Below are 20,509 nucleotides of genomic sequence, written 5' to 3'. Positions count from 1 at the left end.
TAACACTTTACAATAATGGGACAAATTATATACTCAAGTTATGTTTAACTCATGATAAGCGCATGCATTCATTTATAAAGACTTTATCATGAATTCCTGTTGCTCTTTATGAACTAATGATGAACTCAATGATGATTCATGTGATTATTTGACCTCTAAGTGATCATCGATTGATGAACATTAGTTTACTGTTTATTCATCTATATGTTGACATATTTGCCAGTTTAGATAGAAACATGTCTTTTAATTCTATTCTACTGATATTTTTCTTTCATTTTATTCTGACTTTCCTGTCCTCTCCACCCCGACTAGTCGAGGCAGATGGCTGCCCTCCCTGAGCCGGGTTCTGTCAGAGGTTTTCTTCCTGTTAAAAGGGAGTTTTTTCCTTCCCACTGTCGCCACGTGCAGCTCAGGATGGAGGATTGGATCGAAGTCATGACTTGATGCAATCAGTTGGTTTCTATGATAGGCTATGTATGAAGTGGCTTGAAATGATGTGTATCTAAAGTGTCCTGTGACAACATTGTTGTGAAGTGGCGCTATACAAATAAAGCTGAATTGAACTGAATTTCATGCAAGACACATTCACAGTTCACTGGGTGAACATTGATAAGTTCTTTTCAGGGACTATTATTAAAGGTTGAATGTAGGTTTATTTATTTATTGTTTTTTTGTTTCTAAAGCAGCTATGTATTTAATATAAAACATTTCCATATATAGATACATACATAAATTAGTAACCGGGAAATAAATTATATAATTGTATCTAAACTGGCAAGTATGTCAAAATACTGATGAATTGAAAAACAGTAAACTAATGCACCTATGCATGACACCTGCACAGTAACTTTTAATTAATTCTGCTTTTAATTATTTTAATATAATTTAGGTTTTTTTTTGTGGTTTTATGTGTATTTTCTTTTAACACTTTTTTTTCTGTAATGCTTTTAATGTTTCATGTAAAGCACTTTGAATTGTCTTGTACATGAAATATGCTATACAAATAAACTTGCCTTGCCAAATGTTCATCAATTGATGATCAGGAGTCAAATAATCACATGAATCATCACTCGGATAATCATTAGTTTATGATAAGCAACAGAAATTCATGGTAAAGTCTGCATTAATTAATGTATTAGTTCATTATGAGTTACACATTACTTAAGTATGTGATTTGTACCATTATTTTAAAGTGTCACCAAAATAACAAGTTGCCTTGTTAGTAAGTTAGCTGAGAGATATGATTCGGTTCTAATGGATTAATGTACATAAACTGCAGTAACAACCAAAGTCCCTGTTAGATCTGATCGTGTGGATTAATGTCTCAGTGTTTGTGGATGTGCAGAGTTTAGAAACTCACCACATACGTAGTCTGGGCAACAGGAGTCCATTCTGTAGTACGACACCAGCTTCTCTCCATATTTACAGTCAGGAGGGAGCTGGTCACACAGGCTCTGGTTACACACTGCAGAGGCAGACATTTACACCATCACATGTTCTGCTTTTTGTTTCGACAGATGAAAAACTGAGGAGGTTTGTAGAGCTGAGCTCTTGGACTCACTGCAGACTTTATGCGGGCAGCAGCTGACGTCGTCGGCCATGCTGATGATCATCTCGCCTGCTCGGTGGCACACTGGCTCCGGCATGTTGGAGCAGTTGTACTCCACAGAAATGATGGTGTCATTGTCACAGCGGTACATGCAGCAGCCATCCTTTGAAGCTTTCCAGACCTCGCCGTGCGCCCGAGGAGCGCCGGAGCTGTCGGTGCAGGCTGCAGACATGCATCCACCGTTCCTTAGTTAAATCCTCTGAATTATACTGAACTTAGCAGTAAACTGGTTTAAACTGGAACAAAACCCAGCCGACAAGACAAAAAGTTTGAGAAAGAAAATTTTCCGCTCTGACTTAAAGATACTTTTATTTGTTTTTAAGTCTGAATGGCTCGGCACCAAAGTGTTTATCTGACCTAGTTAACATTCATCAACCTTCTAGAGCCCTTAGGTCAGCTGACCAGATGGTCTTCCATGTTCCCCAATACCTGATGAAAACTAGAGGAGACCGAGGTTTTGCAGTTGAGGGTTCTACATTGTGGAACTCATTACCCCTGGATGTACGGTCTGCAAACAGCCTTTTATTTTTAAAACTTGTCTTAAGACCCACCTGTTTACTCTGACCTTTGGCTGAGCAGAATCCATGATTTCTGTTTTTTATCTGGTTTTTAGCTTTTATACATACATAAATGTATGTATGTATGTGTGTATGTATGTGCTTTATTTTCTGTGTATTTTCCACTCCTGCACTCAGTGAAGGCGGTCGCTTTTTCTCTGCTCTCCTATTTTCCTCCCTTGTGGTCCGCTACTTGTCCCGTCTGACTAGGAACCTCTTCTTACATCTCTTTTCCTCAAATTCTTACATCATGGATCTGATCGGGTGGTCTCTCAACGCAATCGATCAAATTTTCTCATCCTGGAGACCGGGCAGAGGGGAGCCTCTATGTCCTGAGGGGACGCTTTCGGCTGGTTACATTCAGGACCCATGGGCCAGATGGAGACCAATGTGTCTGGTGGTTCTGTCCTCTGAGGACATGGAGGATGTTTACATGTTTGGATTATTGGTGATCGGGATTCTGCTGATTGGCACTGGCGGAGTTCTGATCTACCTGAAGACCCGTGAGATTCTGGCAGCAACTGGCAGGCTGCCAGAATTATGCAACGGTATGTGCCGGGCTAGCAGTGCACAGACTCTTGCGCTGACCGTAAGCAGGATACCAGTTTAGCCCAGACTGGTACGCAGAATTAACGACAACATGGAGAAGATGTCTGCTTGAATCGGTGGAAATTGACCCCCCATTTGGCTGTTTGGAGCTGCCAGCCTGAGACCTGTTATGGACCCAAGGCCGAGGGCAAATTATTTTCCTTGCCTGGAACCCAAACAAAAATCATATCTGGATTCGGCTTCCCAGAGGCCTTTGGCCGGTGCAACCCCCCCTGAGAACGGAAGAAGAGACGCTCTGTCCCCCTCCTCATCCACCCCTCCGCCCCTTCCCACTTGACTCACTGCCTCCCTGGACTTTGTGTGTCTTGTCTGAGTTTGTGCTTAAGTGTTTGAGGTTTTTTCCTGTCTCTCCAGACTGCACCATCTAGTGGTGTGGTCCGAAATTACATGTTTTTTTCCCTCGACCCCCTGGGCCCCTAATGCATCTCTGTTCTTATCTGTTATAAAGCGGCGCCGGTAAAACTGGATGCGGGGCCCAAGCTTCACTTTGGTTCTGTAAACTTGTCATTAAAGGGGTGCTATTATGGTATTTCAAGTTTTCTGAGCTTTCTACAGTGTTACAGTGTTGAATCCTCATCAGACATGTGAACGGCACCGTTTTTTATCACCTAAACGCATGTTTGAGTTTTAGTTCCAGCACTCTTTCCGTTCGGTTTCCATGGCGACGAAAAACGCGTAGTTTTAGAGAGTTTTTTCTACTTGGAAATCCTTGTGACGTCCCGGGGGATAAGGTTCGGTGATTGGTTACCTTCTACTGGTTAACAAGGACATGTACAAATACATCAGGCGGGTGGAAAACGTGGGATAAAGTTATTTCCAACGATGGCTGGTGAGTTTACCAAAGAGAGACATCCTGCTGCATTCGTTGCTGTGGGTCGCTGTTTCCCACTTCGTTTTCAGGCTCTGATTCAGGTTCCAACATGTAGGGCTGTATGCTATGTGTTGACATTGTATTTAACTGAGTTCATATGAGCCTAATCCTTCTGTTTATGAGATGTTACAATGACGGCGAAAGCAGGTGCGGTGCGCGCTCCCGATGTAGTGCAGTGGCGGGAGGCGGGGCTTAATGCGGAAGAGTCTCAATCCACTCGTTTTGCCCGCAGGCTGATCTGACAGCCTACGGAGAGGGTCGGTCTGAAGTAAATAAAGCCATTTGTGACAATAACTCAATCAATCCCAGCTCAGAAATAAAAATAAATTAGCCTGAAATGTACATAATAGTTCAACTTTAAAGTTACATGTCTGTATGTCAAACCTTGGACTAGCTGGCTTGAACCTTGAATTTCCCCTTGGAGAGGAATAAAGTATCTTTGATTTGATTTGATTTGATTTGATATCTGCTGTAAAGCACTTTGGTTGGCCGTTGGCTTTATATAAATAAAGCTGACTTTGACATTGATTTAAGTGTACATGCTTGGGTGCATGAGGTAACAAAACAAAAAGGTTTTAAACACTGGTGAACATTTTTAATTTCAGCCTGACTTTTTGTGCCTGATGATGTGGATGCTACTGATACATCTGCAGCTCATCATTGGTGGTCCTGCTAAAACAGGCTTAGGCGTAATCTAACTAAGTGTGTAAAGTTATGCAAGATGCCGGAAAAAACTGCAAAGTATCTTGAAACAATCAGTGGGAGTTAAAGGACCTAAAGCATGGCTGCACAGAGTAATTCTTCAATTATTATGTTTTTGTTAGATGTACTTTGTGTGTGTATGTTATCTCCCATTATTTCACTTGTTATTCACTGTCATTACAGTATTATAATCTAACGCAGTGAACTTCACTCTGAGGCTTCCTGCTCTGCTGTGCGGACCAATCAGCTGCTGTCTTACCACATTTCTCAGGGCGGATGCAGAGTGCTGAGTATGGCCGGTGGAGGAGCGTTCCTTCAGGGCACACGCAGCCTTCAGTCAGGCCCGAACACTGGTCTGGGTCAGAGTCAAAGTCGTGGTTTGGACAGGACTGAGACGTACATGCCGGCAGACAGGCTTGATACCGTAGAGTGTCAGGACACGTGAACGCTGCAGGAAGAAACACAAACATGTCAAAGCCTCATGATTATAACAGGGAGGTTAATCAATTCTGAGTCAAAGTGAATGGAAATACAGGTCGGGGTCACTTGGATGAAACTGAATCGAATCCGATTTTTCACACAGTTAAAAAAAAAAAAAAACCTCAATCTGATTTGATCTGGATCTCAGTTATGCTTTTAATATGGCAAATCATTGCTTATTAAAAGAGAAAAATGCAAGCAAAGTCCCCAGAGGCTCTATTCTAGGCCCTCCTGTGTTCAGCCTCTCAATGTTGCCACAAGCACAGCTATGCAGATGACACACACATCTATGCAGCAGTCTTAACAGGGACAAATCAGGTGTGCATGCCAAAGTTTTAATCCAGGAAAAAAGACATAAAAATTAAAAGATCCAAAAGCAGAAGAAGAAAAACAAATAAGACCCCAAACTGAGGAGAAACTGATATAGCTGTGGTCTCTCTAAAATCTTTCAAAATATGTTTGTTCCAACTCTTTCTTTGATCAAGTGATGCCGGTTTAGAATTTCAAATCAACAAACTCTTCTTTTCTTTGTACATTCAACACTGTCCACACCTGTATGTCTTACTCAGTCCTGAATTAAAAAAAATATCTGTTAACTGAGGACAAAATTCTTACGGCAGTAATCTGGACTCCTCCACTCAATGCAGATGTTGAATTTATGGCAAGACGCCACATACGCAGCCAGGGCCACACACTGATTGTTGACGTACTCCGAGTCTCGCACCCAAAGTTCACAAAATGTGCTGGGTGGCACCTGAACACAAAGAAGAGGAGAGAAGAAGAAGAAGAGCAGGACAGAAGGATGTTTATTGTCATTGTAGTTGTGCAGAAATTGGGTGATTACACTCATACAAAAGGAACATTAACATGTTAACATAAACCAGAAGATAAATGATCATTAAATCATGTGTTTCATATGTAAGTTAAAGAAAACATAAATGAAAACTTAAGACTTAACATACAAAGGTGTGGCAAGGGGTGAAGGCGTGGTCCTCCAGCATGGCCAGGCAGCTGGAGCAGTCGCTGGTGGAGCAGTTATGTTCACGCCGGCGGCTGTGGCTGATGTAGCTGGTGGTGTTGGGAACCTGCCAGCTGTCAATGAACTGCGCCGGATCTTCACTTACACCCAGCTTGGTGCCATTGGCCAGAGTCAGGTCATTGGTCGGGTCTCCATCGCAGAAGCCTGAGACGGTTGTAGGAGTAACGTGATCTTAACATTAACCACCACTTCATCAGCCAAAGTATAAGTGTGTCTTTTACAACCATCAGAGTAACTTTACTACAAAACATCCATCAGAGTAACTTTACTACAAAACAGCCATCAGAGTAACTTTACCACATAACAGCCATCAGAGTAACTTTACTACAAAACAGCCATTAGAGTAACTTTACTACATACCATCCATGAGAGTAACTTTACTACAAAACATCCATCAAAGTAACTTTACTATAAAACATCCATCAGAGTAACTTTACTACAAAACAGCCATCAGAGTAACTTTACCACATACCATCCATGAGAGTAACTTTACTACAAAACAGCCATTAGAGTAACTTTACTACAAAACATCCATCAGAGTAACTTTACTACAAAACATCTATCAGAGTAACTTTACTACAAAACATCCATCAGAGTAACTTTACTACAAAACATCCATCAGAGTAACTTTACTACAAAACATCCATCAGAGTAACTTTACTACAAAACATCCATCAGAGTAACTTTACTACAAAACAGCCATTAAAGTAACTTTACTACAAAACATCCATCAGAGTAACTTTACTACATACCATCCATCAGAGTAACTTTACTACAAAACATCCATCAGAGTAACTTTACTACAAAACATCCATCAGAGTAACTTCACCACATAACAGCCATCAGAGTAACTTTACTACAAAACAGCCATTAGAGTAACTTTACTACATACCATCCATGAGAGTAACTTTACTACAAAACATCCATCAAAGTAACTTTACTATAAAACATCCATCAGAGTAACTTTACTACAAAACAGCCATCAGAGTAACTTTACCACATACCATCCATGAGAGTAACTTTACTACAAAACAGCCATTAGAGTAACTTTACTACAAAACATCCATCAGAGTAACTTTACTACAAAACATCTATCAGAGTAACTTTACTACAAAACATCCATCAGAGTAACTTTACTACAAAACATCCATCAGAGTAACTTTACTACAAAACATCCATCAGAGTAACTTTACTACAAAACATCCATCAGAGTAACTTTACTACAAAACAGCCATTAAAGTAACTTTACTACAAAACATCCATCAGAGTAACTTTACTACATACCATCCATCAGAGTAACTTTACTACAAAACATCCATCAGAGTAACTTTACTACAAAACATCCATCAGAGTAACTTCACCACATAACATCCATCAGAGTAACTTTACTACAAAACATCCATCAGAGTAACTTTACTACAAAACATCCATCAGAGTAACTTTACTACAAAACATCCATCAGAGTAACTTTACTACAAAACAGCCATTAGAGTAACTTTACTACATAACATCCATCAGAGTAACTTTACTACATATCATCCATCAGAGTAACTTTACTACATACCATCCATGAGAGTAACTTTACTACAAAACATCTATCAGAGTAACTTTACTACAAAACATCCATCAGAGTAACTTCACCACATAACATCCATCAGAGTAACTTTACTACAAAACATCCATCAGAGTAACTTTACTACAAAACATCCATCAGAGTAACTTTACTACAAAACAGCCATTAAAGTAACTTTACTACAAAACATCCATCAGAGTAACTTTACTACATACCATCCATCAGAGTAACTTTACTACAAAACATCTATCAGAGTAACTTTACTACAAAACATCCATCAGAGTAACTTCACCACATAACATCCATCAGAGTAACTTTACTACAAAACATCCATCAGAGTAACTTTACTACAAAACATCCATCAGAGTAACTTTACTACAAAACAGCCATTAAAGTAACTTTACTACAAAACATCCATCAGAGTAACTTTACTACATACCATCCATCAGAGTAACTTTACTACAAAACATCCATCAGAGTAACTTTACTACAAAACATCCATCAGAGTAACTTCACCACATAACATCCATCAGAGTAACTTTACTACAAAACATCCATCAGAGTAACTTTACTACAAAACATCCATCAGAGTAACTTTACTACAAAACATCCATCAGAGTAACTTTACTACAAAACATCCATCAGAGTAACTTTACTACATACCATCCATCAGAGTAACTTTACTACAAAACATCTATCAGAGTAACTTTACTACAAAACATCCATCAGAGTAACTTCACCACATAACATCCATCAGAGTAACTTTACTACAAAACATCTATCAGAGTAACTTTACTACAAAACATCCATCAGAGTAACTTCACCACATAACATCCATCAGAGTAACTTTACTACAAAACATCCATCAGAGTAACTTTACTACAAAACATCCATCAGAGTAACTTTACTACAAAACAGCCATTAAAGTAACTTTACTACAAAACATCCATCAGAGTAACTTTACTACATACCATCCATCAGAGTAACTTTACTACAAAACATCCATCAGAGTAACTTTACTACAAAACATCCATCAGAGTAACTTTACTACAAAACATCCATCAGAGTAACTTTACTACAAAACATCCATCAGAGTAACTTTACTACAAAACATCCATCAGAGTAACTTTACTACAAAACAGCCATTAGAGTAACTTTACTACATAACATCCATCAGAGTAACTTTACTACATACCATCCATCAGAGTAACTTTACTACAAAACGGCCATTAGAGTAACTTTACTACATAACATCCATCAGAGTAACTTTACTACATATCATCCATCAGAGTAACTTTACTACATACCATCCATGAGAGTAACTTTACTACAAAACATCTATCAGAGTAACTTTACTACAAAACATCCATCAGAGTAACTTCACCACATAACATCCATCAGAGTAACTTTACTACAAAACATCCATCAGAGTAACTTTACTACAAAACATCCATCAGAGTAACTTTACTACAAAACATCCATCAGAGTAACTTCACCACATAACATCCATCAGAGTAACTTTACTACAAAACATCCATCAGAGTAACTTTACTACAAAACATCCATCAGAGTAACTTTACTACAAAACATCCATCAGAGTAACTTTACTACAAAACATCCATCAGAGTAACTTTACTACAAAACAGCCATTAAAGTAACTTTACTACAAAACATCCATCAGAGTAACTTTACTACATACCATCCATCAGAGTAACTTTACTACAAAACATCCATCAGAGTAACTTTACTACAAAACATCCATCAGAGTAACTTCACCACATAACATCCATCAGAGTAACTTTACTACAAAACATCCATCAGAGTAACTTTACTACAAAACATCCATCAGAGTAACTTTACTACAAAACATCCATCAGAGTAACTTTACTACAAAACAGCCATTAGAGTAACTTTACTACATAACATCCATCAGAGTAACTTTACTACATACCATCCATCAGAGTAACTTTACTACAAAACGGCCATTAGAGTAACTTTACTACATAACATCCATCAGAGTAACTTTACTACATATCATCCATCAGAGTAACTTTACTACATACCATCCATGAGAGTAACTTTACTACAAAACATCTATCAGAGTAACTTTACTACAAAACATCCATCAGAGTAACTTCACCACATAACATCCATCAGAGTAACTTTACTACAAAACATCCATCAGAGTAACTTTACTACAAAACATCCATCAGAGTAACTTTACTACAAAACATCCATCAGAGTAACTTCACCACATAACATCCATCAGAGTAACTTTACTACAAAACATCCATCAGAGTAACTTTACTACAAAACATCCATCAGAGTAACTTTACTACAAAACATCCATCAGAGTAACTTTACTACAAAACAGCCATTAGAGTAACTTTACTACATAACATCCATCAGAGTAACTTTACTACATACCATCCATCAGAGTAACTTTACTACAAAACAGCCATTAGAGTAACTTTACTACATAACATCCATCAGAGTAACTTTACTACATATCATCCATCAGAGTAACTTTACTACATACCATCCATGAGAGTAACTTTACTACATACCATCCATCAGAGTAACTTTACTACATACCATCCATCAGAGTAACTTTACTACAAAACATCCATGAGAGTAACTTTACTACATAACATCCATCAGAGTAACTTTACCACATAACATCCATGAGAGTAACTTTACTACAAAACATCCATCAGAGTAACTTTACTACACAACAGCCATCAGAGTAACTTTACTACAAAACATCCATCAGAGTAACTTTACTACAAAACATCTATCAGAGTAACTTTACTACAAAACATCCATCAGAGTAACTTTACTACAAAACATCCATCAGAGTAACTTTAACACACAACAGCCATCAGAGTAACTTTAACACACAACAGCCATCAGAGTAACTTTAACACACAACAGCCATCAGAGTAACTTTAACACACAACAGCCATCAGAGTAACTTTACCACATAACAGCCATTGGAGTAAATTTACCACATAACAGACATCAGAGTAACTTACATAAAATCTATCAGAGTAACTGTAAGAAAGAAGTAAAAAATATCAAATATTCACAAAAAATGAAAAATAAAATGGAAAAAAAAGTTGAAGAAAGTTCATATATCTAAGTATACAATATATAACAGAATATATTTAATAAAGCTGGAGGTAATGTAATATTTTTTAGAAATATTTAATTAGTTATGTCATAGGTACATGTTGAATATTTTAATTCTTTTACATATATATATTTCATAATATAACTGGAAAAGAACTCAGAGAACGTAAACCTCTGTCCACCCATACTGTAAATTCCTGTGTCCATAATTCCTTCCATATTATATGCCGCATTTAATGGAATCTAAATTAGACCAGGACCCATGCTCAGAAAAACATCACAAAAATCCACTCAGTAGTTTTAAGTTACTCAAAAACAGATACATAAAAAACATACATTTATGTGTAATTGAGGCAAAATATTGTTCAAATTTTACTTATTTGTCTCGAGAAACTCCAGGTTGTTTGTAATATTTTTTAACAGGGACATTGCCTGATAATGTACTTATGTCTATTTGTACAAAAACAAAAAGAAAATGTGCAAGTTTCATCATTTATAGTTTTTTATGCAGATATATCACATGTCCAACCCTGACTGCACAGCATGAGGCGGCTCAACTAAAATATAAATTGACACCACCGGTTTAGTTTAGACTTGGCTGAGAATTTATTCTACAGTGGGCACAATGATGCAAACTGTTGCTTCCCCAGCTGTGGTCATCAAAGCCAGCCGTCCTGCAGACTTTCTACGGTTCCCTGCTTCAGCACAGCCGGCTCAGAGTAATGTCTGAGTAGCAGGTTGATGCAGAGCTTGTCGTTTAACTGGAATCAGGTGTTTTGTAGCAGAGGAACATCTAAAACCTGCAGGATAGTGGGCGTTGAGGAGTCACAGCGCAGGAAGGAACCTGTCAATCAGCTTTTTTCTTTTAAAAGTAAATTACAAACTATTACAGAAAGCAGATATGAAACCAAATCCTCACAAGCTGATGGATCATTATTAAACTGAAAGGGAACATAATTTGCTTTGCTCTCACCACACAGGCCCATGGTGGCGAGCTTGTTGCTGGAGCTGCCGGTGTCGATCACCATCATGCCCGTGCTGTGGTACCACTGCAGCTTGAGACCAGCCGGGCTGCGGATCAGATACATGTTGCCCGTGTCGTAGATCTCAAAGCCGTACTTTTTGAAGCGGGGCTTGGCGTACCGTGCGTTGACAAAGAGCTGACAGACAAGACAAAACGCAGGTCACCATATAGAGTTTGTTACAGCAGGAAGCAAGAAGCTTGAATTAAGAACGAGTCCGTCTCTTACTCTCCTCTGCAGCCGGTGGATGACGACATGGTTGGATTTGTGGGTGATGTTGAGCGACACCAGACACAAGTTGGTGAAATTCCAGAGCAGCTTTAAGGAAAAGAAACAAGTCAGACTTGTTTAGAGCATCTGAAAGAGCCAACATCTTTCTCATTAACAGCTTCTGTCTGAAATGCTCAGCTTTACGTCACGTCACAACCCAAAAGATGCAGTCTATTCTGATTGGTTGGTGGAGTATGATGCAGCTGCATTCGCTATACAAATATTAGTACCTAGGAATAGTACCTCTGCAGAACAAAATTCTTTGTGTTTTTAGGCTTTGCAACTTTACCGCTAACATTTCCGTAAAAGCCCGTATATATACAACACTGCTTATGAAATGAATGAAATGAAAATGGGGGATGATGTGACTCACTGGTGACTCTGAGTCAGCAGGACACTCCTGAACCAGGACGCTGACGGTCTCATTGGGCAGCTGGGTTATTATATACGAGGCAGCTTTGTAGATGGCAACGCTGTTCCCATCAAACGTGATCACGTTCAGATCAGGAAACATGGAACATCGACCTTCAGAGATTGGAAAAATAAATAAATATCACTTTCATTCAGTCCAGCCAAATTTTAAACAGTAAGATCTTTTATTTCCAATATTTAGAGAATTATTTTCACACGTTGGCTTACATGGACAGTCCCACTTAGGGCAGCACTTGTCTCCATTGACCAGAACCGCAAAACCCAGCAGGCCGCAGTTTGGAGGCTCCGCTGTGAAGGGGCAGCTCTGGGATTTGTTGAATAGGATGAGCTGGTTGTTGATGCAGATGTACTTTGTGCATTCGTCTACGATTTCTGCATACGGAGGCTGGATGATAAGGAGATGAGACGCTGAAAACGCAGGAGTCACAGAGGAAAACAGCAGGAAATAACAGCAAATCATGCTACCGGACATCGTCGTTCCTGCTTTTCGGATCGGATGTAATTAAAAAAAAAACGTAGGGAACCTTTTAAACCTGAGTCTTTTCTAAAGCCTCTGTTTCAAAATCATCTCTGCATAATGAAATGACGACAAAAGGCCTGTTGGAATACATCTGCGTCGTGCAGGTGAGGATGGGGTGGTGGGCCTTAACAAAATAGCTTTAACTAGGCTATTTATTATGATCTGGCTGAAAACTCTGTCTGTATTCAGGTCCTGAGATGACATTGTTATTGAATTGGTGAAGAATAAATGAAGACGGCACAAATGAAAAAAAAAAAGATTTTTAGTAAACAGTGAAACGGTCATCATTTTAAACAGTAATGAGAAAACAAACATTAACTTGTGGCATTAGAGATGAGTCAGGCTGGTTGACTTTCATGATTTCTTCTTAAATAAAACTAATAGTGACTGAAAAATGTGGTTGACCAAACGCTAAAGCAGGCTGTTCACGTTTTAAGCGGTCAAAGTGCGAGAGGAGGATTTTTACAGCGTTTGGATGAAAAAGAAATAAGAGGTTGCGTCCGGACAAATGAAGCTGTGACTCACAGTACACATCCTGGTGGGTGATACCGCTGCGGTTTGGCTGCTTGTTTCCACCGGAGGGTGTGAAGTTGCCACGCCTGGACTTGTCTGGTTGGCTCTGACCGGTTCAGTTGTTTGGACCACGGTGGCTGTTGATGGTGATGTTGAAGAGCGAACTGGAAGGCCAGGTGGAGTCACTGGTTGTGAGCTGGATGATGATACGCCAGTCTCTTTGGTTGATGTGGTTGCCATGGGGACGGCAGTAGATGCTGAGGCTGATGTTAGCGTGGGGACGGATGACGGTGTTGTCAGGGTGGTCTGATGTGGGCCGGCTGTGGTTGTGTCGACACGTTTGGTGGTAGACGTCGATCCTAACGTGCTGGATGTGCTGGAGGTAGCAATAACAGTTGGTGGGCTGCCAGTGGTTGATCCGGTGGTAATTGCTGATGGCCCTGTTGCCATAGTAACCCTTGAAGTGGCCGGCCGCAGGGCTGAGCTGTCAGTGGATCTGGGTGTAACGCTGGTGGTCAAAGGAACTCTGGGCGTGGTCCTGAACGTGGTTGTCTGGGTGACGTTGCTGGAGGTCGCGGTGGGTGGAGCCCCTGATGTGGACACCAGCCGAGTGGGGACTTTGTCCTGGACCGTAGTCACGCTTGGAGCTGTAGTGGACGTCCTCGTGTGAAGCGGCGATGATGAAGGAGGTGATGAGGTTGTAGCTGTGGTTGCGTCCTCCTCTCCATCTGTTGGTGTCTGCGTCGTCCCCGCCATCGGCTGAACACTGACAGGTCTGAGCGTGCTGGTAACAACGGCGGGTGGAGTTCTTGTTGGGGCTGTGATGAGGTGGGTTTCAGGAGCACCAGGCTCAGTTGGAGGTAGCGGTGTAACCAATTTCCTGGTTGTGGTAGCCCCACTCTCTGGAGTTTCTCTGGTTGTAGTCCGGGTGGTGGTGGCTGTGGCAGCTGACGTCGCAGAACTCAGAGGTGGTCCTGATGTTGCCAGGAGATGAGGAAGTTCAGTAGTTTTAGTCATAGTGTCCACATGGACGACGCTTTCAGAGGAGACCGATGACGTTGTCTCCACTGTGGGTCTGTAGACGGGGGTGGAGGACGTCTCCCGATGGGGAGGACGCCACGGCTCGGAGGTCCGATCGGTATAGATGGGACGGGATGATCTCTCTGTTGGCGACAGTGGTGCAGCAGTGGTTTCTGTAAGAAGCACCGATGGGACAGTCGGTTCTGGTTCTGCGGTGAACAGAGGACCTGCAGACATGCTGGATGTCAGAGGAACCACTAAAGGTCTTGAAGTTGCTGTGCTGATGGTCGTTCTTCCGGTTACTGGGACGGCTCCAGACCAGGAGGTTCTCTCAGTGTAGACTGTAGACCCAGATGTTGCAGCGTCTCCTGGTGTCTTTGGCGACGATGCAGTTGTTGTGGAAACTTCAGGCGTTGTCGATGACAGGAACCCGGGTGTAGTCACTCTCTTTGTTGTTGTTTGCCTGTCTGTGGCAGAGGTAGAGGCAGGTGGAGCAGGTACAGCAGGAGTTGTAGTTAACTCAGAAACAGGTGTGGAAAGTGACCGATCAGCTACGGATGTTGTTGGCAGGACTGATTCTGTTGTCTTTGCTGAATCTACCGAAGGCAACGTCGCAGTTCCCGTTTCCACTGGAGGGGAGGTTGGAGCAGGTGAAGCCATTGTGGAACCTGTGCTTTGTAAGCCAGTGGGGATGAGAGGGGCTGTTGTTATTTCCTCCATGATTGCAGTTGTTGTGCTGGTGCCTGTGCCCACCGTGCTAGTTGTACTAGAAACAATGGTCCTGCCTGTAACTGGGACTGTAGAAGTGTCTGAAACCGGAGCAGGAACCGGACTGGAAGTGGTCAGAGCCGGAGAAACCGGTGCCAGATGTGTGGTGGTATCTGTGCTCACTTCTCCAGGATGCACAGCAGCAGGAGTGCTGATGGTAGCGGACCCCTCAGTGGAGGTCGTAGTCGGAGCAGTGGTGCTGAAGAGCTGCAGCGAGTCGGTGGGTTTGGTGGAGGTGAGCCAGAACAGAGCCGTGATGGCAAAGGGAGCGCTGCTCGTCCTGGACATGGTGGGACTGAACGGGCTCATGGTGGAGCTCCCTGAACCGGTCGTCTGAGTGGTCGTTCCTGTTGCAGTGGTGAGAGACGCCTCCGTCACCCTCACAGTCGACAGAGGCTCCTCCACCTCTGGTCTGACCACAGGGGGCGCTGTTGGGCTAAATGGAGATTCCACTGCTGGCAACGATTCGGACGCAGAAGGAGTAACAGGTCCATGTGGAGAGGGTGGTGCCACAGACGAGGTGGTCCGTGGGCTTACAGAGGTGGGACCTGTGTGTGGAGAGGTGGAGGTTGTGGTGGTGGAGATGGTGACACTAAGAGGAGTGCTGGAGACAGTGGTGCTAGTTGGTGTAGAGGTGACAGCTGCAGCAGATGGTGTTGGAAGCATCGTAGACGGAAACAGAATACCTGAAAACACCATCAAAACAGCGAGTTAGACTGCTGGTCTGAGCTGAACGGAGAGAAAAAAGCTTATTGTAAATGTGTATCTAAAAAATCTTAGAAATTATTTCTGCTTGTGTGCAAGTTTCAGGAGCTTCTGATCATTAGCTCAACAAATGAACAGCATCCTTACCGAAATAAGAGAAAGAAGCTCATTTCTTTTATTTCTCTTAATGTCAAATTTGAGTGATTTTTCTGAGCTGCAATTTATTAAGACTAGTCCTAAATTTATAGATCATCCTGGAATTATCCTTTGTTTGTCTGGTCTATTAGTTACATTAGTCTCCTTGAAAAATGCATAAATTAATGGTTTAAAATCAACGACTGAACCAAACAAATGATAAAACGATACACATAACAACAAACGTAACATTTTCCATCTCTCTTTCTAACTGGCAGAAACTTACGATTTGATCTTTTTAGACAAATTTACAAAGCACCACAGTTTAACTATGATTTTGTTCATCTGTGGGTTCATTTTTATCTTTAGTTTGTTTATTAACTTGAAAAAAAAAAGAGTAAAATTAGATTAAAAGAATCTTATTAGTGCAGCCTTTTAGGAAAAAGTGGAGTTTAAAATGTTTGTACCACTGACAGGTTAATATTAAATGAGTCAGTCAGAAATGTGTTAAAAACTGTGCTCTTAGCATTGTACATGTTCCCTTTGTGCTGGGAGATCCCACCCCGACCACACCCTCCCGTGTGTTTTCCTCATGTTGTGATTGTCTGAATATGTGCTTTTTCATTTTTGAGGGGTTTTTTGTTGAATCTCTAGACTGTCCTGTAAGGGTGGTATAGAAAACGTCCTTTTTTTTCCTCCTCCAACCCATGTTTACCTCTTGTTGTTTCTTTCCACTCTGTTAAAGGCGGCGCTGGATAAAGTTAGCTGCGGGGCCTCAGTTTATGACCTGTTCTGTGATCCTTGTATTATTATGTTTTTGTTTATTGTTATGTGTTTGTTTGTAAAACCTTGGACGGGTTGTACTGGAACCTTGAATTTCCCCTCGGGGATAAAGTATTCTTGATTGATCTTTCTATTCTATTCTATTCTATTCTGCAGTCATTTAGCAGCCACTTTTATCCAAAGCGACTAACATATGAGTGAGAACAACACAAGCACAGTAGAGGACATCGTAGGAAGGTGCTAGTGGACTGTCCAGTTGGACGCAGGGCCTTCCATGAAGTGCTACAGGCTTTTTTTGTTGTTGTTGTTGTTCACTCCCTTCCCACCACATAATATCACCTATGTTACAATACAAAGAATTAATACCATAATGTTTGTTGCAAAGAACTGGGCTAAGTTCTCCAACTTTCCAACAAATATAGCTATACTAAGTGTTGAAGTGCTCCTTGAAGAGCTGAGTCTTCAGCTTGCTCTTAAAAGTAGACCGGGACTCTGCAGAGTTGACAGAGTTTGGGAGATCATTCCACCATCATGGCACAACAGAGGAAAAGAGTCTGGCTGGTGATTTAGTCCCATGTATTGGTGGTAACACGAGGCGTCTTTCACTGGTGGAACGTAGCTGTCGAGAAGGAGGGGAGGTCTGGATTAGGGAGTGAAGGTAGACGGGAGCCGTTTGAGTTATTGTTTTGTAAGCCAGAAGCAAAGCGTTAAATTTGATGCGTGCTGCAACCGGAAGCCAGTAAAGTGCGATTAGCAGCGGAGTGACATGAGCTCGTTTGGGTTGGTTGAAAACCAGATGCACTGCGACGTTCTGGATCATCTGCACAGGTTTAACAGAGCATGCAGGCAGACCTGCCAGTAGGGAATTGCAGTAATCGATGGGTGAGATGATCAGTGTGTTCTGTCAGATACGGTCAGATTCTCTTGATGTTGTAGAGAGCATATTGGCAGGTACAGGCAACCAAGGCAACATGAACCCTAAAGGTCAACTGGTTATCCACCATGACCCCATCTTGATCTTTAGGACTGATTACCTAACCCTAGGGCTGGGCGACATATCGAATATACTCGAGATATCGTGGCTAGTCCCCTGTGCGAATATAGAAAATGTCCATATTCGTCATATTCGAGTATCCCGTTGTCACGCAGGTGTTTTTAGCTGTGGGCGGGGTTTTCTCCCTCCTCCTCGACTCTGCACCGCTTTGCATAGAGAGTTAAAGCAAGCGCACCTCGTTACGTGCATAACGTGAGCTACGTGCTACGTCATGAGAGGCAGCGTGTAGCCACTGTTGCCAACTTGGCGACTTTCTCGCTAAATCTGGCGACTTTTTTTGTGAAAAGCGACTAGCGACAAATCTAGCGACTTTTACTGGAGTTATTGGAGACTTTCCTGGTGTTTTGGTGACTGACTTTAAAGCGCATATTGTAAAGTTTTTGTCAGAACGAGAGTCTCTCCCCGTCCTAAAGCACTCAGTCGCTCCGGCTGCAGCTGCAGCCAGTCAGAGGAGCAGAGAGGACACCTGCACGACTCCACCTACAGTCACAATGAACAGCCAAATCCGCCACTGATCCCGCTCTGGATTACAGAGTGGGACGTAAATTACAAAGTTTTTCACGTCACGCAAAAATAATTAATCATATTTGATTACATTCACAGCCTCTGTCACTTACTCACCTCATCCACTGTGTGTGTGACACAAGCATATTTATCTAGCTCCTCATGTCTCTAGAAAGTACAGAAAGGAGTGGGAATCAAATCCTGAATTAAAAGCTGGCTGAAGCCGTTTATTGGAGACGATACGAGGACATTCTGCCTGGATTATAAGACTGATTTCTACGCTAAACTCTGCGATTAAAAAAAATATACGACAACTCAAAAACGTATCCATAAAGCAAAGCCTTATAATAGTTCAACCCAAAGCAAGCTAACTAAAAGTAAGAAAACTACACAAATAAAAAACATAAATGTATCTCTGTCAAAGTGTCTTTTTTGGGGGTCACTGTGGCAGTCCCAAGCCCAGATAAAGGAGGAGGGTTGAACATGCAGCTAGCTATTCCACAAAACATAAGAATCCTTTGGTTAAATTTAATATTTGATAATCTAACATTTAATAAAGCAGGACAAAGCGGATTTATACAATGTGGTTTTAATGGTATTCAAAATAATTTTTCAAAGGGATAGACTGTTTCAGTGGCAAAAAAAGAAAAGAATAAAAGAAAAATAGTACAGGATCCATCATCTGGCGGTGGTTTGGATACCAGAGAGAGGATGTTGACCAAACAACTGTTTTATGCAAAGTATGTCGCAAAAGTGCCACCACAAAAGGTAGCAGTACCACAAATTTATTTCATCATTTGAAAAGTCCCCCCTAGAGCACCTATTTTCATATGTTGCATTTATTATATCATGCAAAGGCACTTTATTTTGTTTTAAAATGACATGTTTCTGCCACTGCTTTAACTGTTCAATAAATACGGTTTTGATCAGTTTGCTTCATTAAAATTTCATCCTTTTGGCATGAATGTTTAAAATCAGCATATCTTAATGCAGTATGAACAATTATGTTTTAATGGAGACACAAAATCATCTTACTGATGTGATTGTATGCACCAAATCATTAATTCAAGGCTAAGGTAAATATTTAGATATATATCAAATATTGTGACATGCCATAAAAATATCGGGATATTACTAAAAGGTCATATCGCCCAGCCCTACCTAACCCATAATCTGGCTTGTCACTTGTATGCAGATGACCTGCTAATCTACCAGTCACTCCCAGTTCCCCACTAACACTAAACTCCACTGATGGCTGCTTAAAGGACGTTAAGCACTGGCTCTCATATAAATAATGATGAAATGGATTTTGTTGGATGCTTCTGGATCCCAGATCTGGGAGTAAAACTGGGTCAGGTCAATGAAAATGAGTTTCTTTCAACTACGTCTGCGATCCAAAGTCTTTTCTCAGGCCAAACATGCCTTTGTGAGCACCAGACTTGATTGCTGCCATGCTTTATATGTTAGAATCAATAATTCTTACATCTCCCGTTTACATTCCCCTGCTGGTCCACTAACTGGCACATGGAAGCAGGAACTTATCGCTCCTGTCCTGTTACCTCTGCACTGGATCCCGGTTCCGGTCAGGATCCAGTATAAACTGCTGCTGTTTGTTTTTATAGCACTGAATGGCTTTGCACCTCTGTACTTATCAGAACTATTGAAAGTCCACCAGCCCAGCAGGGTTTTACGTTCTGCTGGTCTAAATCTGCTACAGGAGCCTCGATCCAGGTCCAAGCAAATGGAGAACGGTCCTTTCCAGTGGCAGTTTTGGAATATTCTTCCCCACATGCTACGTTCAGACACTGATCTGCCAAACTCAATATATCTTTTTTTTCTAAAAACTTTTGGCTTGCAGTATTTTGTTTTGATGTATTTTAAGGTGTTTCGTACTTATAGATTTTCTTTGCTAGCTGTTAGCTTTAATCTGTTCTGGGCTTTTACCACTTTCTATGACATTTCCTTCTGCTTTTTTTTTTGTTTGTTTTTATGTTTTTGTGTTAAGCACCTTGCAAACCTAGAAAAAACTCTGATTGATTGATTAATTGAAATATATATGACACAAAACACAAGTTAAATGCTTTATGAGGTACTTACAGTCTTCAACATAAACACATCGGTGTGTAATTTCATCCAGAACCATGTGTGGCGGGCAGACAGGTAGACATCCTTCCACTCTGTTCAAAAGATAAAATTACATCCATGAAACTA

The 20,509-nt window shown here is 41.1% G+C and overlaps 1 protein-coding gene across 1 annotated transcript in view; it reads right to left on the bottom strand.

Annotated features, from left to right (window-relative positions):
* Positions 1–20,509, bottom strand: part of otog (otogelin) — a gene marked incomplete at both ends in the record, with an annotated part of 89,411 nt that overhangs the window by 8,401 nt on the left and 60,501 nt on the right. The window contains 11 exons of the mRNA XM_079264774.1: positions 1,361–1,465; positions 1,562–1,771; positions 4,608–4,796; positions 5,444–5,582; positions 5,791–6,011; positions 11,546–11,732; positions 11,823–11,912; positions 12,238–12,389; positions 12,504–12,681; positions 13,342–15,803; positions 20,396–20,475. Of these exons, the coding sequence (XP_079120900.1) occupies positions 1,361–1,465; positions 1,562–1,771; positions 4,608–4,796; positions 5,444–5,582; positions 5,791–6,011; positions 11,546–11,732; positions 11,823–11,912; positions 12,238–12,389; positions 12,504–12,681; positions 13,342–15,803; positions 20,396–20,475 (4,013 nt within the window). The remainder of the gene's footprint in view (positions 1–1,360; positions 1,466–1,561; positions 1,772–4,607; positions 4,797–5,443; positions 5,583–5,790; positions 6,012–11,545; positions 11,733–11,822; positions 11,913–12,237; positions 12,390–12,503; positions 12,682–13,341; positions 15,804–20,395; positions 20,476–20,509) is intronic.

This window comes from Telmatherina bonti, assembly GCF_933228915.1.
Source record: "Telmatherina bonti genome assembly, chromosome: 1".
In the NCBI taxonomy this organism is placed as follows: Eukaryota; Metazoa; Chordata; class Actinopteri; order Atheriniformes; family Telmatherinidae; genus Telmatherina; species Telmatherina bonti.
The sequence above is the reverse complement of the archived record's forward strand: the minus strand, read 5'-3'. Positions and strand labels throughout refer to the sequence as shown.